Raw genomic sequence first — 24450 nt, 5'->3', positions numbered from 1 at the left:
GTTCTGGTGGCCAAGTATAAAAAAGAAAGTTTCAAAGTTCGTCTCTTGGTGTCTAGTGTGTCAGCAGGTTAAGGTGGAACACCAGGTTCCCTCAGGATTACTCCAGTCCATTTAGATTTCTTAGTGGAAATGGGACAGGGTAACATGAACTTTGTGACGGGTTTATCGATGACCAGACAAAGACATAACCCAGTTGGGTCATAATCAACCGTTTAACTAAATCAACCCATTTTCTCTCAGTTGTGATGGATTATACCTTAGAGAGATTAGCTCAGTTGCACATCTGAGAGATAGTGAGACTACACAGTGTACCAATTTCCATCATATCAAACAGAGATCTTCGATTCACTTCTAATTTTTGGAAAGCCCTTCATGAATCCCTAGGCATCAAACTAAATTTCAATGCAACTCTCCATCGTCAAACAGACGGCCAGTCAGAGCATGTCATCCAGATCTTGGAGGACATGCTTAGGTGCATTATTATAGACTTCGAGGGTAGTTGGGAGGACCATTTTTCATTGGTGGATTTTTCCTACAACAACAGCTTTCAGTCGAGCATTTAGATGGCTCCTTATGAGACCTTGTATGGGCGCAAATGTAGGACTCCACTTTGCTGGAAAGAACTCAGTGAGGGTAAAATAGTGGGTCCATAATTGATTAGGGAAACTGAAGAGAATGTTTGGTTGATTCAGAATCAGCTAAGGGAAGCCTCAGATAGGCAGAGATTCTACACAAACTTAAGGCGCAAAGATATAAAATTCTTAATTGGGGATAATGTGTTCCCGTGTAAGAAAGTTATTTTTTTATCGTAAGGGAAAGTTGATCCCGTTCTTCATAGGACCCTACGAAGTGTTAGAGAAGGTTGGTCGAATAGCTTACAGGTTGGCCTTACCCCCGGAGTTGGAACACATCCACAATGTGTTCCATGTGTCCATGCTCAGGAGATATCAGTCTGATTCATCTCATGTCATCCCTCTAAAGTAAGTCGAGTTTAGTCAGGACATGACCTATGAGGAAGATTCGATCCAAATCTTAGCCAGATAAGTTAGCAATTAAGGAGCAAGAGGATTTCTTTGGTGAAAGTGTTGTGGATGACCCATGGCATTGATGAAGCAACTTGGGAAATCGAGGAGGACATGTAGCTTCAGTATCCTCACCTCTTCTATTTAGGTAAATTTCGAGGACAAAATTTCTTTCTAGGATTGGAGATTTATAACGCCTTGAAACCCAGGTTAGTAGTTTCGGGCTAACCCGAGTTGGGCCTAGAATAAATTTCTTAGCCTATGGAAAGCCTTAACCCAAATTAAGTGTAGTTAGGCTTGGGATTGATCCCAATAGTTGGTAAAAATGATGATTATGAGAGTTAAACAAAATTAGAGTGACCAAAATAGTAAATAAACCATTTTTTAAAATAAAAGTAGAAAACCCTTAATTGTATGGAGCTACCACGTTATCCCCTTCCCCTTTTCTCTATCACTCTCCTTGTCTTCTTCTCCCAAAGTTCTCATCTTCTTCTCTATAAAACTAAACAAAGGTGTTAGTTTGGTGACCTTGCAACCCTGGTTGAGATTTTTAAAGGTAAGTTTCAGAATCACTACCAACATAGCTTCAATTTAAGCCTACAATCTTTTTATTCCACCTTGGCTCCCAAAACGTGGGTTTAGTAAGAGGTTTAGTAACCTTGTGAAATCAATCTGTTTTGGAGGATTTCAAGTCTTAGAAATTGTAGTCTCTTCTAAACTTCTAGAACAAGTCAGTAACACAAGTGTTTGATTCTTGTCTAGCGAGAGAAGTGGGAGAAACCTCTCAAGCTAAGGGAAATGAGAAGCCTACCTTGGGTTGAGTCTTGAACACTTTCAGCAGCTTAGGAATCAAAGGTAACTCACTTCAGGCTCAACTAGACCATATGTAGTTAATTAAATGTGTTTTGTATGTTGCATGAGTTAAGTAGCATTTTCATGGTAGAAATCAGAAATCAGTGTTTCCAACATGTTATAGCCCCTTTATGGCCCCTTTAATCATACATAAAACTTTAAAAACAATTGAGACCTTAAGTGTGTCTTTTTAGAATGAAAATGTTGCATTTTTTGTGCCCAAATAGGGCATTTTCGAACGAGGGTAACGACACTAGAAGAGCAATACCGATATTGTTCTTAAAACCAATAGTAAATTTAACATGGAGTATCAATACTACATGGTTGGTCTTGATACCCATGGGGTGGCATCGATACCAAAATCACTTAGCAAATTCCATTAGGCAATTTTGGTACCGATACCTAAGGGAGTATCGATATTAGTATCGATACTCTCTATAGGGGTATCGATACTCAATCAATTATCAAAACATCGAAGCTAAATATGGTATCAATATCCAGGGGTCAGTATCGATACTCAGGGGTCAATACTGATATTGAAAGTTTAGTATTGGTACTCACAGACAGTTTTGGGTAAAGAACCCAAGAATTTAAGGAGTATGTTCTAGAGATCTTATTTATACCAGAATGTCTCAAAATAAAACTACAAGTGAGAACATTAAATTAACTCATAACAGTTAAAAACAACTAGGATGAAATAAAACTAGTCTTGTTTGACGCTAAGGATATAGTCAAGACACTCGAGTCACTTTAGCAAATACAATTGTACAATCGGATATCCCAGTCAGTGCCAAGGCACTTAACACCAGTTGGGGGAATATTCCCCAACACTCGACGGAGTTAGTTGGTCAGGTGTACGTTTCTGATACAGATTCCAGATATCACCTAGAGTACCTTAAGATATTTTGGCATACTAGAGGGGTGCGCGAGGTTCGAGATGCATAATCCCTCCATCGCACTATGATGTCTGCTACAGTATAGTAGACCATTATCTTTTATATCCTTATACTTGTGCCACCAGGTAGCGTATTTAATGAATGCATATAGTATAGTGCAGTTTTTAATGAGACATTGTGCTCGTAAAACAAGACTAACTCAAAGATTAGGGTGTTACAAGCATAATATTATAAAAATATATATATATATATAACTAAATTTAAAGAGAAACTCAAATATTTCGACTCGATTTGACTCAAGTCGATTTTTATAAATTCGATTCAAATAAAAAATTAAAATAAAATTTGAAACATAAAACAAGACTAACTCGATATTGCAGATGATAGGTGATGTTGCTTTGTTGCTTGTATATGCTCTTCTAATTCCTATACGAGTGACACTTTCTTGTTAAAGCCTGAGTTTTGTTGTGATATCTGTTAATAAACGTTGTTATAGAACTCATTAAGTGGTTCTAGTAGTAAAAGATAATATTATTCTTTTTAAGGTATTAGGTTCGAAAATTATATTTATAGGCCCTGAATTTGAGCAATTGCGTCTGCAAGATATATATAAGTTGCCAATTTTTTTAATAAATATAATATTAAAATATCTCAAATTATTAATAACCAGAATGAGTTCACTTAAAAATTATTATCTAAAATTATGTTTTAATCAAGATGAAATTTGACTATTATAATAGTTTAAATCTTTATTGATTATATTAATCTAGATTTATTGATAAGAATACTTTTTAAAATTCATGATTATGTAATGATTATTTAAAGTCTATTTTTATCATACATGATATCACTCTAATTGTACTCAATTTTCATGATAATTACATTCAAATAATTTAAGGATATTAGAGTAAATATATTTCATCCGTTGATCGCAGTTCATTTTTTTTTCTTTTGGATCATATATTGTAGATCCATAGGAGCTTTCTTTATTCTTCTTTTAGAATATCTTTTGTAGAATTAAATTAGATTTAAAATTTGTGAAAAAATAATTTAAGCATATTAAATATAATTGATAAGGATTGTGAACATTGAGTTTCATTGTGATGTATCATAAAATTTAACGTATGTCTTAAGAAATACTTAAAAAAACCCTTTTAATAATAAGAAAAAGAAATTAAAAAAATAAAACAAACCTCTTGTATTCACATACAAAACGAAACCTATTATAAATCCAGGAATGTACTTCACGTGAATTAGCTCACTGCTGACGTTAATCCACGGCCACATCAGCATCAGCTAACCAATAGCTGTTCGCCATGTGTACACAAGCTAACTTGATACTTGACTTCCGCTCCAGACCCCACGTCGAACCCGGCTTGAACCACAGCCTGAGCTGCTGCAGCCGCCTTTCTCCTCCTTTTCGGCCAGGCGGAAGACGAAGACGGCTCAGGCGACGCTCTCTTTGACGTTATTCGGATCGGATCAGGCTCACCCGAGTTCACCCTCAATGGAAAATTCAACAAAGCTCTGGATCCACGCATCCTATAAGCCGCTTTGTCATAAGCCAAAGCCGCATCCTCAGCCGTCTCGAAAGTACCTAACCAAACCCGAGCCCCATTTTTAGCCGGATCCCTAATCTCAGCCGCGAACTTCCCCCACGGCCTTTGCCTGACGCCTCTGTAATGCTTCCCTTTCGACGGAACCACCGTGGGACCCGTCGTCTCCGCCGTCGTTTCCATTTTCTCCGCCGATCTGATATCCGTTGAAAACTCTTGAGTTTCTGGTTTAATCGGCGTGAAATTCGTTGATAACTTATCGGACGGAGCCCAGCCGACGATCAGAGCATCTCGTAAAAGTCCAAAAACGAGCATATCTTCGGAATCGTCTTCTCTGAGAGGAAGATCTCCCCAGGTTTCGGTGAAACAAGGGTACAGACGGCTAAAGCTTGAGCTCCGGCAAAACATGGGAGGAACGGCGGGAAACTCGGTGGAAGCAGTGAGTCGAAGGTCGGATGACTCGCTAAGTAAGTAGTCCCGAACTGAGTCTAGCACAGCAAAATCGGAATTATTTGAACTTGAATACATCTCCATAGCCAAACAAAACAGTTTACTTATTTTCTTTTCAGAATTTTCAATTTTTCGGAAGGAAAGTGGGTTTATATAGGGAAGTTAGGTGCATGAACTAAAATAAAAGGGCAAAGTACATCAGAGATCACTTAACTATATTCAAATTATTATTTAGGCGACTAAAAGTTACAAAGTCATAAAATAATCATTAAATTGCCAATAGGGGCTGATTCAAGTGTTAAGTAGCTTAATATCGCTTAAACAATGTCTAAAGTTTGAGTCATTGTGTATGTAGAAAACCCTCGTAGAAAGACTCATCCACCAAAGTCAGGTGTGTGACGCGAGTAATCCGAATTAGTCAGGGCGAAGCCTTAGAACCGAGATGGCAACTAAAAATTAATAATCATTAAAGTTATCGAATCATGATAAAATTGGCATTAAATTTATCATACTATTAGAAAATAATCATTAAATTTATTAAAATGTTGCAAAGTTGTCCTTAAATTTTATCAAAATATTATAAAATAATCATTAAATTTTCAAAACTTACAACTATTATAACATTATAACTAGGATGATCATGAGTTGGGTTGAATTTTTTGACAACCCAAAACCGATCTAAATATTACACCCTTCTACCACACCCAATTTTTAGTGTAAGAACTCACACCCACATTTGATTCAACTCAAGACAAATATGTGCGTGTGTATATATATATATATGTATGTATATTTTCCATTTTTATTAGGTAAAATAATGATTTAATTGAAATAAATATAAACAAATATCTATTATTATAAAATTAAATATAAACAAATATCTATTATTATAAAATGGTTGTCCCTTGTTCTCATATGTAATGGGGTAAGGGAGAGGTAAGATAGTAGGCTGCCCCCAACACTAGATTGAGAGTAGCTTCCGTGGGAGACCTCCAAATTATGAAATGCCCTCCATAGGACTCGATCCTAGATCATTATAATACGATCTTAGATCGGGTCAGATTGAATCAGATTAAAACCCATTAATTTCGATTTAAATTTTCATCCCTGAATTATTTTCTAATAATTTAATAAATTTAACGATTGTTTTATAATTTTTATATAATCATTGACCAGATTAATTATTTGAAATAATTTAATGACCATTTGGTGTGCTTTACCCAAAAAGCTCCAGTGCATGAATTTCATTGAAGGTTCATTTAAGACACGTGAAGAATGTTTTCGCATGTGTCGGATACCGCTAATTTCAGACAGAGTGACGTCATCGGATTGACAGCAGCAAGTTGTTGCTTTGTCTAATAGCATGCCTTGTTGCCAACTTGTTCTAATTTTTATTCCTTTTTTGGCAAGTCGTTTTCTTTGCTTTTTTTTTTATTATTTAAATTTCTTTTAATATTTCACTCATTTTTCATTAGATATTAAAGAAATTAATATTAACAACAAACTTTTGGATAAGTTTGGCATAAAGTCAACAATCCATTAAATAGAATGGCAATAATATATCTTAACTCGAATCAATATTAAGGTTTTGTACGGTGGCAGATTCAAAAAAATATTATTTAGGATGTGTATATATATATATATATATATTAATAATAAAAAAGATTATATTAAAGTAAAAATAAATAAAATTTTAGGTAAATACGTTCAATAAAATAAACAATTAACATAAAAAAATTCAGATTCTAATGTAAGCATATGCCCACTCTAGATTGTTCTTACATTTGTCATTAACTTGTCCTATTTTTCTCTTTTTTTATAGTCGTCGTTAGTCTCTTTTCTTCTTTATCTTTATGATCGACGACGACATCAACCTTGGTGTTGATCACCCCTATTCGTAGCTGCCGCTAATTTATCATATTTTCTCTATTTTTTCATAACTTTGATATTCATTGTTTTCCTTTGCTTTATTATAGTGTATCTTTATTTTTTTATCTTGCTTATTATTTTTAATAATTTTATTTTTATGACATATTTTCGGTCGTTTGGTCATTATTTTTGTTTATTTTTTTAAGGTTGGATTTGATATTATCATGACTGATCAAGATGATAATTTATTTTTGTTATCATGCTAATCTTTCCTGCTTTGGACCCCTCAGATTGGATTTGGATAAATGATTTTGCGTTCGTAGTAGTATTTTCATGTCTCTCAATTATGATTTGTGATTTGTCGTTGGCTTTTCGATAACTTCATCCTATTTTGCAGTTCGTTTGTCGGTGCGGTTAGATTCGTTCGTTATACCTTTTATCTGAGTTTATTTGGCTAGATTTTTTTAACTTTTTCCTTGTATGGTCCTTGTGATCTTAAGTGATTAGTTTTCTTTTGTTTAGAAAAATATTTTTGTATTTAATTTATTATTATAGTTGTAAACCTTTATTGTAATTTGAATATTTTATATTTTTAATAAAATTAGTGACTTCTATAATAAAAAGTCGATGTCATTATTATGATAAAAAAATTATTTTGAATCAATTTGACTAAAACTATTTTGTTCCTTTTAATTTAATCTAACATCTTAATTGAAAATTCATTTTGGTTTGATCTAATTTATCTTTAAATTTTTACATATTTTTTCTTCAAATAGAAACATAATTAAATAAAATATTAATTTATTCAGTTTAATAATATATGGTGTAATACAATATTTCTTTTACTAAATCAAATTGATACCCAATTTATTAATTGTATCTTATACCCTAATTTTTATATATATTTATCAAAATTAACTAAGAATACATAAAAATAGTTTTCATAATTATCATGTAACAGAGAGTTTTTTCTTAAAATCAACCTGACACAAACAAGCTAAAGAACAGAATTTTGATCCAAAACTTAAATTTTATATTAAAAAAATAATTATATAATTAAATCAAGTCAAAATTTACTGAGTAAGGGCTTTTATTCTATCCCTACCATTAAAGAAGATATATTATGACATGTAATGGACCATCTTCTTAGTCCAATAATTTAAGTCACATTTTCACATCGGTCCTTAAAATTTTCAAGTCAATTTATATTTTAAAAATTTTAGGACGTTACATATAAATTTAACACTTATTTGTTATAAAACTATGCATAATTTACTATCCCATGGACATGGATATGGATATGGATATGGACATGGATATGGATAAGGATAAGGATAAGGACAATGTTATACATAAAATATTAATCCATAATACTACGCGTTTTTCTTGTTTACGTTGGATTTATATTATTATTATTATATTTTTTATTAGGCTATGATCATTACAAAATAGTATATTTAGGGATGAGCATGAGACTCGAACATGACGGGTTCCGACCCTATCAGGCCAGGTTTTTTTAAAAAAAGTTAGGTTCGGGTCGGGTTAGGTTAGGTTTTTAAAATATGATGTTCGGGTCGGGATCGGGTTTAGGGTGAAAAATACCCGACCCAAAAAAAACTATATAATTTACCTTATATATTTAGGAATAATTACAATAATACCCCTCTATAGATTCTTTTTATCAATTAAGTCACTATTTTTGTTGAATAAAAATAATATTTTATTATTATTTCAGGTCGGGTTTTTAAGTTATATATCGAGTTGGGTTCAGGTCGGGTAAAATCTTATTTTTGTCGGGTCAGATCGGATCTCGGGTGGAGGATTCATTGTTCTCGAGTCGGGTTGGGTGGACCAAAAACCTGACCCAACCCGACCCATGCCCATCCCTAAGTACACATTTTAAATATTCTAAATCATTTCACAATAAATGTTTAATCACCTTTGCAGTAGATGGTACTCGAACTCGTAACATCTAGGAACAACAACGATTCCTTTAATCAATAAGATAATTTGGTTCGTGCAAATATAATTTTTTTACATATGTAAGTTTATTTTAAATATTATTGAAAATATTAGTTGTATAATGTTGAAAATTGGTTTTTGGTGGCGCAAGTTGTTGCACCAAAAGCACCCAATTTTGGGCTACAAAATTCGGTGCATCAATTGTTGAAAAACATAAATGGTAAAATTGATTAGTCCCTATACTTTAGGGTATTTACAAGATTTGTCCTTAAGCTTCAACTATAAATACCCTAACCCATTTAGTTTCAATCCCATCCCAAATCATTATAGTTTTCTCCCAATACTAGAGAACTTAGAGAGTTTCTTGAGAGTTGTTTTCTCCTTTTTATCAAGAGAAAATTGTCATTGTTTTCTCCTTGTTAAATCGAGAGAAATTGTAATTCCTATTTTCTCATAGTGAAATTCTTCTATATTTACCCATGGTTTTTACCCTATATTATTTAGGGGTTTTCCACGTAAAATTTATCTCTTCTTTATCTTCATTTTTTATTTTATCAAATTATCAGTTGCTATTTTACTTTATCTGATAGCCGTGATTCACAACAATTGGTATCAAGAGCCAGATTAGAGTGTGTCATATCAACTTATTGTCTTTGTGGTTGCCACCAAAAGGTAGATCCTCCAATATAAGAAAGTAAGAAGGTATTACCCATTCTTTGAAGGTTCCAGAGAACTATTCACGATAGTGAAATAGTAGAGCTATCCGTAATAGAAGCTATGGCAACGAAATTTGATATTGAAATGTTCAATGGGAGAAATTTCTCATTGTGGAAATTGAAGATGAAGGCCATCTTGAGGAAAGACGGGGTGTCTAGCAGCTATCAATGAAAGGCCGATAGATTTCGCAGATGACAACTAGTGGATCGAAATGGACGGGAATGCTATGACAAACTTTCATCTAGCATTAGCAGATGAAGTATTGTCAAGCATCAAGGAGAATAAGATAGCTAATGAGATATGTGATCATCTCACCAAACTGTACGAGGCCACATCGCTGCACAATAAAATTTTCCTTAAGAGGAACTTGTACACTCTTCGTATGTCTACTTCAGTGACGGAGCACTTAAACACACTGAACATTTTATTTTCTCAGCTTACATTATTAAGATGTACAATAGGAGAACAAAAACGGGTTGAACTTCTACTTCAAAGTCTACCTGATCCGTATGATCAACTCACCATCAACTTGACAAACAGTAATGTCACCAGTCTAGTATTCGATGACGTTGCAGCTGTTGTTCTACAAGAAGAAAATCGACGCAAGAACAAGAAAGACAGAAGTAAATTTGCAACAAGCAGAAGTGTTAACAACAATGAGAGAGAAATTAATAGAACGTGGCCAAAGTAGCATTCATAAATATGGTAGATCGAAGTCGAGAAGCAAAAAGAATTTAAAGTGCTACAACTGTGGAAAGAAGGGTCACTTGAAGAAGGATTGTTGGAGTCTAGGTAAAAACTCTAATCCAAAAGGCAATACAACAAACACTTCAGATGATGGAGATGTTCTATGATGTGAAGTGTTAACCACCGTGGAAGGTAGAAAAAGATTTACAGATATATGTCTCATTGATTCGAGAGCAACATATCACATGACCTCAAGAAGAGAATGGTTCCATCATTATGAACCTGTCTCAGGAGGATCTGTGTATAGTTTGCAATGATCATGCCTTAGAGATTGTTGGCGTGAAAACCATCAAATTAAAGATGTATGATGGAACAATTAAAGTTGTTCGAGATGTGCGACACGTGAAAGGCCTGAAGAAAAATTTATTATCCTACGGATTGTTGGATAATAATACAAGCAAGATTGAAACACGGAAATGAATCATAAAGGTGTTCCATGGAGTGCTTGTGGTAATGAAAGACAAAAAGATAGCAACAAACTTGTACATACTGAAGGGAGAGACTTTGCTAGAAGCAGAAGTCTCTGTTGCCTCATGTAGTTCAGATTCTACAATGCTATGGCATCAGAAACTTGGACACATGTCAGAACAAAGAATGAAAGTCCTTATGGAGCAAAAGCTACTTCTAGGCTTAACGAATGTGTCACTTACTTTGTGTGAGCATTGCATAACAAGTAAGCAGCACCGGTTAAAATTCAACACATCAAATTATAGAGGTAAAAGTATTCTAGAATTGGTTCACTCTGATGTATGTCAAGCACCAGTTACATCCCTAGGCAGAGTAAAATACTTTGTCTTATTTATTAATGACTACTCCAGGAGATGTTGGGTGTATCCTATTAAAAGGAAGTCAGATGTGTTTTTCACTTTCAAAAACTTCAAAGCGCGGGAAAGAATTTGATAACTTTTGCAGGAAAGAAAGCATCAAAAGACAGTTCACAGTGGCGAACACTCCTCAACAAAATGGAGTGGCAGAGTGGATGAACATAACCTTGTTAGAAAGAACAATAGCAATTTTGAGGGCTATAGGCCTAGAAAAATCATTTTGGGCAGAAGCAATCAATACCGACTGTTATTTAGTGAATCGAGCTCCATCAACTGCAATAGAGCTGAAGACACCAATGAATACGTGGACTAGTAAACCAGCTGATTATTTAAACCTCCATGTATTTGGAAGTATTCTGTACATGATGTATAACTCCCATGAAATTTCAAAGTTAGATCCAAAATCCAGGAAATACAAATTCTTGGGGTATGCTGATGGAGTAAAGGGGTATCGCTTGTGGGATCCTACTGCCCGCAAAGTGATCATCAGCAGGGATGTTATCTTTGTAGAAGATAAACTACAAAGAAAAGACGATGATAGCGCTGAAAAGTCAGAGACTACACATATACATGTGGAAAAGGAGTTTGAACAAGGAGATACTTCTGAAGCAGAACCATCACATGATGAACAAGAACTAGAAAGTTCTGAAGCTCCAATAACTCGTCAATCAGATAGTGTGAGAAGACGTCCCAATTGACACTCAGATTATGTTATAGAATGAAATATTGCATACTACCTTTTAATAGAGGACTATGAGCCATCAACATACCAGGAGGAAATAAACAGCTCAGATGCTTCACTATGGATGATGGTGATGCAAGAAGAAATTGAAGCCCTTCATAAAAATAATACATGGGACCTTGTGCCACTACCACAAGAAAGAAAGCCAATTGGTAACAAATAGGTCTTCAAAATCAAGAGAAATGGTGACGATCAAGTGGAGAGGTATCGTGCAAGACTGGTGGTCAAAGGATATGCTAAAAAAGAAGGTATTTATTTCAATGAAATCTTTTCTCCTGTAGTTCGACTAACAACAGTTAGAGTAGTCTTGACAATGTATGCTACCTTGAACTTAAATCTAGAGCAGCTAGATGTTAAAACAGCTTTTCTTATTGGAAATCTTGAAAAAAAGATTTACATACTCCAGCCTGAAGGTTTTAAAGAAAAAGAAAAGAAGAACTTGGTTTGCAGGTTGAACAAATCTCTGTACGGTCTAAAGCAGGCACCGAGATACTGGTATAAGAGATTTGATTCCTTCATTACCCTTGTACTTATTTCAAGAGGTTTGGTGGTAACGATTTTATTATATTGCTATTGTATGTGGATGACATGTTGGTTGCAGGACCCAACAAAGATCATATTGAAGAATTGAAGGCACAACTGGCTAGGGAATTTGAAATGAAGTACTTGGGATCAACAAACAAGATTCTAGGGATGCAAATTCACCGAGACAGAACTAATAGGAAGATTTGGCTTTCATAAAAAAATTACTTGAAAAAGATCTTGTCACGATTTTACATGCAAGATTGTAATCCAATTTCTACTCATCTTCCTATTAACTTCAAATTATCCTCCAATATGAGTTCTAGTAGTGAAGAAGAGAGGGTGGAGATGTCTCGAGTACCGTATGCATCAGTAGTGGGAAGTTTAATGTTCGCTATGATATGCACAAGACCAGACATTGCACGAGCAGTGGGAGTGATTAGTCGGTACATGGAGAATCCAGGCAAAGAGCATTGGAATACAGTAAAGAGGATCATGAGATACATCAAAGGGACCTCAAATATTGCATTATGTTACAGAGGATCAAACTTACTTATCAATGGGTATGTCGATTCTGACTATGCAGGGGATTTGGATAAAAGTAAATCTACTACAGGATATGTGTTCAAAGTTACTGGTAGAACTGTAAGCTGGGTTTCAAAATTGCAATCAGTTGTGGCTACTTCCACAACAGAGGCAGAATATGTAGCAACTACACCAGCCAGTAAAAGAACAATTTGGTTGAAGATGCTAATGGAGGAGCTTGGGCACAATCAAGAGTATGTCTCTCTGTTTTGTGATGACAGTCAAAGTGCCTTGCATCTAGCAAGGAATCCAACATTTCATTCAAAGACAAAACACATACGAGTTCAATACCATTTCATTCGTGAAAATGGGGAAGAAAGGACGGTAGATATGCAGAAAATCCATACCAAAGACAACATAGCAGATTTTATGACGAAGGCAATCAATGCTGATAAATTTACCTGGTGTCGATCCTCTTGTGGCCTGTCAGAGACGTAAGCAACATGATGGTACAAGGTAAAAAGAATGGTGTGAAGATATGATTGTTCCAATCAAATTTTCAAGTGGGAGATTGTTGAAAATTGGTTTTCGGTGGTGCAAGTTGTTGCACCGAAAGCACCGAATTTTGGGCTGCAAAAATTGTCAAAATTCAGTGCATCAATTGTTGAAAAACATAAATGGTAAAATTGCTAAATTAGTCTATGTACTTTAAGGTATTTATAAGATTAGTCCTTAAGCTTCAACTATAAATACCCTAACCCATTTAGCTTCAATCCCATCCCAAATCATTGTAGCTTTCTCCTAATACTAGAGAATTTAGAGAGTTTCTTGAGAGTTGTTTTCTCCTTTTTGTCAAGAGAAAATTGTCATTGTTTTCTCCTTGTTAGATCGAGAGAAGTTGTAATTCCTATTTTCTCATAGTGAAATTCTTCTATCTTTGCCCGTGGTTTTTACCCTATATTATTTAGGGGGTTTTCACGTAAAATTTATGTCTTCTTTATCTTAATTTTTTATTTTCTCAAATTATCAGGTTTGATTTTGCTCTATCCTACAGCCGTATTTCGCAACATATAAATAATATAAAAATATATATATTTTTATAAAATTAGTAAAACATAAACATGTTCATGAATCTTTATATAAATATTTTGAATTTATGATATCAATGAGTATTTTTCCAACATATATTTTTTCATTAAAATGCTTATACAATTTTTATTTCTTTAATTATAAATCAGAAAATAATGAATGTTTATATATATTTTTGATAAAGAATGTATGATTAAAGAAAAGAACCATACAACTAATAGGTTGGTTCAAGTGAAAAATAGATTGATATCACTTAAGCAATATCTCAGGTTTGAGTCCTTGTGTATGCAGAAAATTCCCACTGAGAGACTTACCCACCAAAATCAGATGTGTGATCCGGATCAGTCGAGATTAATCTTTCGCTCAAGCACAAAACACACCAATGAAAACACCTCATAAATGGGGTTTCATAATCAAACAAATTCTAATATATTTAATGTATTAACAATAATATTTATCAACTTAATCGAATAAAATCAATTATTTCTATTTAAAAAAATGTTGGTCAATTATACGACTTTGACCGAAGAAAAATATTCTTTTCTATTGTTGTAGATCGCAGGGAAACTGGTGACGCAGTGCCAAGCACGTGTGCGTTTGGACCGCGGCGTTGAGTCTTCAAATCCTTCTCTCAAAAGTCAAAACGACATTACCTTTCTCATAGGCCTGTAAATGAACTGAACGTTCAGTGAACCGTTCATGAACCGTGCGGCGAGAAGTTTGTTTATGTGCGTTTATTTATTAAATGAACGAGCATGAACAAGATTTTATGTTCGTTTAATTAAATGAACGAACATGAACATATGTCTCGTACGTTCATTAACGTTCGTGAACGTTCGGTTATGTTCGGTTATGTTCGTTAGATTATGTTCGTTTATGTTTGTTAGATTATGTTCGTTTATGTTTGTTCGGTTATGTTCGTTTATGTTCGTTCATTTATGTTTAACCCAATCTTCTTAAATCAATTTTGGTGACCAATTTGTAAGTTATAATGTTATATTATAACTTTAGATTTTTTAAAATTACATTATTAAAAATATATTAAAAACCCTAAGCCCTAAACCCTTAATCTAATTATTAAAATCCTAAACCCTAAAACATAAACTCTAAATCCTAAACCATAAAACTTAAACCCTAACCCCTAAACCATAAAACTTAAACTCTAACCCCTAAACCCTAAACTCTCAATCTAATTATGTGATAGGGGTTAAGTTATGCACATAAAGGTAACATACAAATTATGCAAAATGATGTTATGTGACTCCTAAATAAATCATTCACATACTTATACATAAACATATCCACATGCAAAATAAATATACACAACTAATTAAAGAAAACAATCCTAAACAGGGACTAAATTAAGAGAAACCTAAATGTGAGGACTAATTTAAGCTAAATATACTAACTTTAGAATGATGATTAAATTCACGTAAATGAAAAATTAAACTTGTTATCGATCGTCACTAACTTGTTATCGGAGTCATTTCCACATATTAAAAGCCCCTCCAAGAAAAAAAGGACAACATCATTTAATGAGTTGCCAAGTGGTTCAAGTTTAGAGAGGCAAATTACCTTGGAGCCAGGCTTCTAAACTTCCATTTGGAACAAGCTCATAACAAAGCAGGTTTTGTGAAGAGTCACGACTGATATAGTAACTTACAAGTTTCACAAGATTGCGATGATGCAATATGCTAAGAATCCCAACTTCAACTAAAAACTCTTTATTTCCTTGAGGCCCTCCACTGATAAGCCTTTTAATCGCTACAACCATCCCATCAGTTAAAACACACTTGAAAACTCTGTCGAATCCGCCCTCCCCAAGCGTGCTTGCGGGTGCAAAGTTGTTTGTTGCTTCTTTGAGCTCTTCATATTGTAGAAACTGAGTGCTGCTTGGGCGGGGAAGAGACCCAGCTTGTGCAACTCTGCAGTCTTTGGTTTTACTGCAAGAAAATAAAAACCTAAGCACTCTGCAAGACTGAATTAAAACCAGTAATGCAGAATCAATCAGCATTCTTGTTACAAGGTTTTACAAGATGCGCAAAATCACACAACTCAAGCTTTAGTTTTTAGCTAACCGTAAAGAAAATCATAGTCATTGTGGTTAAACATACTAGGTTCTTGAGGAGATGCTTCTGCCTTCCCCCCATGGAATGCACAGGAACAAATTATAAGCACGGATATTATAGCTAACCGAAAAGAAAATCATAGTCATTGTGGTTAAACATTTTCGTAACTGGCCTTGCTGATGAGAGAAAATGCAAGAATAAAGACATCAGCCCTACGATAGCTCAGTGGCCTTGCTGAAGCAATATCCCACATTGGGGAAGTACACGAGTGGACCACATATTTGGTATTATAAATAAAAGACAGCTACCTCCTTTCAACATACTTATCTCCTTGCTTGAATCGAGCTCAAAATCGAGCTTTATTCGAGCTGATGCTTTTTTTTAAGTTCGAGCTTTTTCGAGTTCGAGTCGAGTTTCATTATTATATTTCGAGTTCGAGCTGAAATTTTAAGCTTGCGAGTTTTCGAGTCGAGCTTGCTCTTAAAGTTTTCGAGTTCGAGTCGAGTTCAGCAATACTCTAGCTCGACTCGGCTCGTTTACACGCCTAGAAAGAACAATGGAATGTAGGGTCTCCAACGTTTATGTTCATTTATGTTCGTGTTCATTTATGTCCGTGTTCCTTTATGTTCGTGTTCGTTTATGTTCGTTTATTTATTAATTGAACGAACATGAACAAATTATATTCTTGAATAAATGAACATGAACAAAAAAAAAATTGTTCGTTTATGTTCGTGTTCGTTTATGTATTAAATGAATGAACATGAACATACCTCCATTCGTGTGCGTTCGGCTCGTTTAAAGGCCTACTTTCTCAACTACGTACAATAGTTGAAAAGATTAAAGCATGTGTGAGTGAGGAGGGTATTAATTAATGTTTTCATTACGAAACATCTCTAATAATGTAATTTATAAAAATTTAAAATTTTAAAAGATTCTACGCATAATTAAATGAGTTTTGTCTCAGGTCGAAACATCTCTAATAATGTAATTTATAAAAATTTAAAATTTTAAAAGATTCGATGCATAATTATAAATTAGTTAAAATTTAAAGGTAAAATATTTATGGTAAGCTATATGAATGATCACTAAACTATTCAACCCTTTTACTTTTATCATTGATTTTTCAATTATGTCAATTAGATCACTTAACTATTTAATTGTATCCAATCAAACCAATTGTCGCCACTAATTGGCAGCAGCAAGTCGTTGCTTTGTCTAGTTGGCATGTCTCATTGCCAACTTGTTCTAATTTTTATTCCTTTTTTGCCAAGTCGTTTTCTTTGTTTTTTTATTTAAATTTCTTTTAATATTTCACTCATTTTTCATTAGATATACATTGGCTCTAGACATGTTCTACAACAAATAATTTTAAAGAAATTAATATTAACAACAAACTTTTGGATAAGTTTGGCATAAAGTCAACAGTCCATTAAATAGAATGGCAATAATATATCTTAACTCGAATCAATATTAAGGTTTTGTAAGGTGGCAGATTTAAAAAAAATATTATTTAGGATGTACACATATGTATTAATAATAAAAATAAATATTAAAGTAAAAATAAATAAAATTTTAGATAAATATGTTCAATAAAATAAATAATTAAAATAAAAAAATTGGATTCAAATATAAGCACATGCCCACTTTAGATTGTTCATACATTTGTCATTAGCTTGCCCTATTTTTCTCTTTTTTTTCATAGTCATCGTTAGTCTTTTTTCTTCTTCATCTTTGTGATCGATGACGACATCAAACTTGGTGCTGATCACCTTATTCGTAGCCGCCACTAATTTATCATATTTTCTCTCTCTTTTTTTCATAGCTTTCATATTTATTGTTTTCTTTTGCTTTATTATAGTGTATCTTTATTTTTTTTTTCTTGCTTTTTATTTTTAATAATTTTATCTTTATGACACATTTTCGGTCATTAGGTCATTATTTTTCTTAATTCTTTTTTTAAGGTTGAATTTGATATCATCACGAGTGATCAAGATGATAATTTATTTGTTATCATGTTAATCTTTATTGTTTTGGACCCTGAGATTAGATTTGGATAAATGATTTTGCGTTCGTAGATAGTATTTTCATGTCGCTTAATTATGATTTGTGATTTGTCGTTGGCATTTCAATAACTTCATCCTATTTTGCGATTCGTTTGTCGGTGTGGTCAGATCCGTTCATTATACCTTTTATCTGAGTTTATTTGGTTAGGTTTTTTAACATTTTTCTTATATGGTTCTTGTGATTTTAAGTGATTAGTTTTCTTTCGTTTAGGAAAATATCTTTGTATTTAATTTATGATTATAGTTGTAAACCTTTATTGTAATTTGAATATTTTATATTTTTAATAAAATTAGTGGCTTCTATACTAAAAAGTCGATGTCATTATTATGATAAAAAATTATTTTGAATCAATTTGACTAAAACTATTTTGTTCCTTTTAATTTAATCTAACATCTTAATTAAAAAATCATTTTGGTTTGATCTAATTTATCTTTAAATTTTTATATATTTTTTCTTCAAATAGAAACATAATTAAATAAAATATTAATTTATTCAGTTGAATAATATATAGTTTAATACAATATTTCTTTTACTAAATCAAATTGATATCCAATTTATTAATTGTATCTTATACCCTAATATATATATATATATATATATATATCAAAATAGTTTTTCTTGTTTTCGTTGGATTATTATTATTATTATTATTATTATTATTATTATTATTATTATTATTATTATATATTTATCAAAATAGTACATATTTTAAGTATTCTCAATCCTTTCACAATAAACGTTTAATCACCTTGCATTAGATGGTACTCGAACTCGTAACATCTAGGAACAACAACGATTTCTTTAATCAATGAGATAATTTGGTCCATGCAAATCTAAATTATTTGCATATGTAAGTTTATTTTAAGTATTATTTAAAATATTAATTGTATAAATAATATTAAAAATACAATTTTTTTATAAAATTAGTAGAACATAAACATGTTCATGAATCTTTATATAAATATTTTGAATTTATGATATCAACGAGTATTTTTCCAGCATATATTTTTTTCACTAAAATGCTTATACAATTTTTATTTCTTTAATGATAAATCAGAAAATATGGAATGTTTATATATATTTTTGATAAAGAAGGTATGATTAAAGAAAAGAATCATACAAATAACGGAGTTGGTTTAAGTGGTAAGCAGATTGATATCGTTTAAGGTCTCAGGTTCAGGTCCTTGTGTATGCATAAAATCCTCATTAGGAGACTCACCCACCAAAACCAAGTGTGCGATCCGGATCAATCCAGATTAGTCTTTCGCTGAAGCACAAAATACACCAATGAAAACACCTCATAAATGGACATCCATAATCAAACAAATTCTAATATATTTAATGTATTAACAATAATATTTATCAACTTAATCGAATAAAATCAATCATTTCTATTGTAAAAAATGCTGGTCAATTATACGACTTGACCGAAGAAAAATCTGCTTTTCTATTGTTGTAGATCGCAGGGTAACTGGTGACGCCGTGCCAAGCACGTGTGCGTTTGGACCGCGGCGTTGAGTCTTCAAATCCTTCTGTCAAAAGTCAAAACGACATTACCTTTCTCAACTATGTACAATAGTTGAAAAGATTAAAGCACGTGTGAGTGAGGGTATTAATTAGGGTTGTAAAAAGTTGACCCGACCTGTAAAACTGACTGAAACCGATTTGAGTCAAAACTATTTTTAACCTGCGCTGTAGCGATCCGAAACTGACTTGAGTCGGAACTGGTGTTTACCTGAATCCGAGTTGGATCTGGAAATTGTGAATCTAAAACCGACCTGCATCCGACCTGAACCCAAATTGAACCGAAAAATGATACCTGAAACCGACCTGCATCCGACTGATATGAACCCGAAACCGATATTGACCTGGTAAATAACTGGTATTACCCGACATGTTTTCAACATGACCTGTTTTTAACCTGACCTTTTTTTAACCTGACCTATAAATGATCCGACTTGTTAATGACCTAATATGATATTTACCTAACTTATATATTACCATGCACGAAATTATAAGATTTTAATAAAATTATAAATTTTTTAGTTTATGATATAATTAAAAAAAATTAAAATGATTACTTTTTAAATGTTATAATAAAATATTTATTATGATAAATAAATTAATAAATAGACCTATTATATAAAATTATTTAATAAAATTAATAAAATTATTTAAATGTAAATTAGATAAAACATGATTAATAATGCAAAGGAAAGTTAATATAGTTTAATTTATATAAATTATATAGTTTAATTTATATAAAGAAAAAATAATATTAATTATGAAAGTATTTATTATGTAATATATATTAACGTTTTACATTATTAATATAAATAATTTTGATAATACATTAGTTTACATAGGCCCAAAACATAAGCCCACTCTTTTATTACATATATATTTGCATTAGTGCTAGGCCATTTACATTAGGGTTTATAATTTAGTGTTTAGTGTTTATGGTTTAAAGCTTAGAGCTTAGGGTTTAAGGTTTATAATTTAGGGTTTTTATAAACTATATATTTTATTACTTTATATAGTTTATGCATAGTTTTTTCTATAAACTATATAATTATATTATATATATTATATAAAATTATAATAAAATTAATAAAATTATTTAAATGTAATTATATAAACATGATTAATTAGTGTTAAATATTAGTAGTCACGTTGCATATTATATGGTTCATAAATAGTAGTCATGTCATATTATTTCATTTGCATAATTAGTATTTTAGTTGCATATTAGGTTAATTCACATTAATAGCCCATTTATTTTGTTGTTATGAATAAGTAATAATAAAACTCAAAAATAAGTCCATTTGCAATAGTATATATATATATTATATAAAATTATTTAATAAAATTAATAAAATTATTTAAATGTAAATTATATAAACATGATTAATTAGTGTTAAATAATGGTTCATAAATAGTAGTACATATCATATTTCATTTGTATAATTAGTATTTTAGTTGCATATTAGGTTAATTCACATTAATAACCCATTTATTTTGTTGTTATGAATAAGTAATAATAAAACTAAAAAATAAGTCCATTTGCAATAGTACTAGTCTATTTACATTAGTTTGCATAGGCCCAATACATAAGCCCACTCTTTTATTACAAATATATATGCATTAGTGTTAGTTCATTTATATTAGGGTTTAGAGTTTAGGGTTTAAAGCTTATGGTTCGAAGTTTAGGGTTTAGGATTCCTATAAACTATATACTTTATTACTTTATATAGTTTATGCATATTGTTTCTATAAACTATATAAGTAATTTACTTTATATAGTTTATATATATATATATATATATATATATATATATATTATATATTATATACTATACATGGTTTTATACATATTATATAAAATTATTTAATAAAATTAATAAAATTATTTAAATGTAAATTATATAAAACATGATTAATTAGGTGTTAAATAATTAGTATGTCACATTGCATATTATATGGTTCATAAATAGTAGTACATGTCATATTAATTTCATTTGCATAATTAGTATTTTAGTTGCATGTTAGGTTAATTCACATTAATAGCCCATTTATTTTGTTGTTATTAATAAGTAATAATAAAACCCAAAAATAAGTCTATTTACATTAGTGCTAGTTCATTTACATTAGTTTACATAGGCCCAATACATAAGCCCACTCTTTTATTACAAATATATATGCATTAGTGCTAGTCTATTTATATTAGGGTTTATAGTTTAAAGTTTAAGGTTTAGAGTTTTTATAAACTATATACTTTATTACTTTATATAGTTTATGCATAGTATTTCTATAAATTATATAAGTAATTCACTTTATATAGTTTATATGTGTGTGTGTGTGTGTGTTATATATACTATACATGGTTTATACATACATGTACTATAAGTTACAAATATAGTCCAGGGGTTAGGGTTTAGGGTTAAAGATTTAGGGTTTTTATAAACTATATATTTTATTACTTTATATAGTTTATGCATAGTGTTTCTAATATATATTATATATATATATATATATATAATATATATATAATATATATATATATATATAATATGGATTACTTATATTAGTTATATATATATATATATACACTATATTAATATAAATTATAATTTATAAACTATATATTTTATGTAGTTTATACATATGTAGTTTACACACACACACAGATAAATAGAAAATTAAAAGTAATTAGAATGTATATAGGATTAAATTGCATCGAATTGAAAATTCAAGAAGATATTTACAATTAAACCATGACTAAAATGAAAGAAATCAAAAATCAAATACAAGTGGAAAAATGATGATTGTTGGAGGAGCATGAGGCTAATTAACCTAAAATATCTTTCCAAATAAAATCTCAATTATCAATTTCCCTCCAAATTTTTCTATTCCTTCTAAATTTCTCAATTTCTCTCTAAATTCTCAATTTTCCTATATTCTCAAAATTTCCCAATTTTCTTCTAAATTCTCAAATAAAATCAAAAAAATTTCACACACAAAAATCTTTATTTTAAAAAATTTTCTCCCACCATTCACTTTGAATAATATATATATACTATATTAATATAAATTATAGTTTATAAACTATATACTTTTTTATAGTTTATACATATATAGTTTACATATATAGTTCATATAAACATAATTTATATGTATAGCTTATAATAATTATATAGTTTATATATAAACTTATATTTTATATATATATATATATATTCAATTTTTTAAATGAATGCAATTTTACTATATTTTTCATTATTTCTTCATATTTTGCATTTATTTCGATTTAATCCTTTTGCATTTTTTAATTTATTTCAATTTTAAGTCTTTCACTTTTATATGTATTCAATTTAATTCTTAAATTTATATTTGCATCTTCATTTGGCCCATTGTTAATTGTTATTTATATTTTTGTAATTGACCCATAATTTTTTAAATGTGTTTAATTTAGTCCTTTTTATATTAATTTAAACCTCATATTTTAAATTTATTTCAATTTAGTCCCTTACCTATGTGTGTTGTTTAATTTATATTTTAAAATTTTATTTGTAATTTTACATTTCTTCAATTTTGTCCTTAAATTTATATTTTTTTAAAAAAATTGATCAATGGATATTTATTTTTCTCTTAATTTACTCGAAATAATATACAATTACAACTTGCAATTCAACAATCACGAAAGATGACAAAATAATTAATCCAAAAATAAAAATGACACGGCCTGAACTCAATCCGTATCCGGTAAACATCCGACCTGAATTTTATCTGTCAATGATGTGACACGATCTGAACGAGATCCGACTGAAGTCCACCTGAACCTGAATTAACCTGGTCTTTATCTGCTTCGGACCTGAACAGTTTTGACCTGAACTGACATCGATCCGAACTGAAAATGACCTGACATGAACCCGATCTGATCTGGTGTCAAATCAAACTGAAAATAACCCGAATTGATTTGACATATACCCGGCCAGATCCGAGTCTAACCATCAAATTGACCTGAATTGACATGTACCCGATTTTACCTGACTTACCAAAATCCGACTGAAACCTGTCCGATTACCTGATTTTACAGCATTAATTAATGTTTTCATTATGTTAGCGACATTGAAAAATAATATATATTTATATATACATATATTGATATGAATTTCAAAAAATTAAATGAGTTTTTTCTTAGGTTGAAACATCTCTAATAATGTAATTTTTAAAAATTTAAAATTTTAAAACACTCAACGTAGGATTATAAATTAGTTAAAATTTAAAAGGTAAATTATTTAGGATAAACTGTATGAATGATCACTAAACTATTTAGCTCTTTTATTTTTATCATTGATTTTTCAATTATGCTAATTAGACCACTTAATTATTTAATTGTATCCAATCAAACCAGTTGTCGTTAATATTTTATAGAAGTGGTGACATAACCGTTAATAAAATTAGTATTATTACACATTTAATCCTTAATATTGATATATTCGATCAATCTAATCTTAATTTTAAATTAGTTTAATAAATTTAATCTCCCAATCAAATAATGACACTTGTTACCACTTAATTATATTTTATTTTAATATATTTAAAATACAATGAAAGGGTGACACATGTCCCATTTGATTGGTGTCAAAAATGAGTTGACTAGTTATAATGTTGCAATGGGAATCAACTCTCACCCAGGGTAAAGGATTCACGCAGCTTCATCCATGATGTCCAAGCGACCTTACATCGCTCTCTCGTACAACTCTTCCCTATTTCCCATCTCCGCCGGACATAGCCAAATTCCCACGCAAAACTGGTGCTGCTCGTCGCCGGTCGAAGCCGTCGAAGCCTCCAACGTTACGCCATCAACGCTCGACTCTCTGATTTGAGGTGCGGATTTCACTATCAACGTTATTCCATCTGGTTTATTCATTCTATTCCATGCTTCGGTTGCTGATTGGGGGTCCCCTTGTTCTGGGTTTTTAAGTTATTCAGTTTTTCATGATTGCGCCTTTCTTGTTTTGTTAGTTTCAAGTATATGGGT

At 31.2% G+C, this 24450-nt stretch overlaps 2 protein-coding genes across 3 annotated transcripts; both read right to left on the bottom strand.

Moving 5' to 3' along the window:
• Window positions 1–3997: 3997 nt before the first annotated feature.
• LOC120175040 (ethylene-responsive transcription factor 2-like) lies at window positions 3998–4896 on the bottom strand. 2 transcript variants are annotated; one of them, XM_039181750.1, is made up of 2 exons: window positions 4775–4896; window positions 3998–4744 (listed from the first exon to the last, which is right to left on the bottom strand). In XM_039181750.1, exons 1-2 carry the CDS (start codon window positions 4858–4860, stop codon window positions 4063–4065), a joined length of 768 nt encoding a protein of 255 aa, XP_039037681.1. In that variant the 5' UTR covers window positions 4861–4896; the 3' UTR covers window positions 3998–4062. The 2 variants fall into 2 exon arrangements, with proteins under 2 accessions (XP_039037681.1, XP_039037682.1); XM_039181751.1 differs by having other exon boundaries at window positions 3998–4775; window positions 4809–4892.
• Window positions 4897–15331: 10435 nt separating this feature from the next.
• LOC120175168 (proline-rich receptor-like protein kinase PERK3) lies at window positions 15332–24339 on the bottom strand. Its single transcript, XM_039181858.1, has 2 exons — window positions 24152–24339; window positions 15332–15716 (listed from the first exon to the last, which is right to left on the bottom strand). The coding sequence occupies exons 1-2, from the start codon at window positions 24337–24339 to the stop codon at window positions 15332–15334; spliced, it is 573 nt and encodes a 190-aa protein (XP_039037789.1).
• Between the last annotated feature and the right edge of the window lie 111 nt (window positions 24340–24450).

The sequence above is a fragment of the Hibiscus syriacus genome, unplaced genomic scaffold (genome assembly GCF_006381635.1).
Source record: "Hibiscus syriacus cultivar Baekdansim isolate YM2019G1 unplaced genomic scaffold, ASM638163v2 tig00112159_pilon, whole genome shotgun sequence".
Taxonomy (NCBI): Eukaryota; Viridiplantae; Streptophyta; class Magnoliopsida; order Malvales; family Malvaceae; genus Hibiscus; species Hibiscus syriacus.
Note: the sequence above shows the minus strand (reverse complement) of the source record. Positions and strands in the feature narration are given on the sequence as shown.

Coding starts and splice junctions, on each gene's coding strand:
- LOC120175040 (XM_039181750.1), bottom strand. CDS start 4,860: ATGGAGATGTATTCAAGTTCAAATAATTCCGATTTTGCTGTGCTAGAC. Junction 4,745..4,774: donor CTTAGCGAGTCATCCGACCT/TCGACTCACTGC, acceptor CGAGTTTCCCGC/CGTTCCTCCCATGTTTTGCC.
- LOC120175168 (XM_039181858.1), bottom strand. CDS start 24,339: ATGAATAAACCAGATGGAATAACGTTGATAGTGAAATCCGCACCTCAA. Junction 15,717..24,151: donor GAGTTGTACGAGAGAGCGAT/GTAAGGTCGCTT, acceptor ATTTTCTTGCAG/TAAAACCAAAGACTGCAGAG.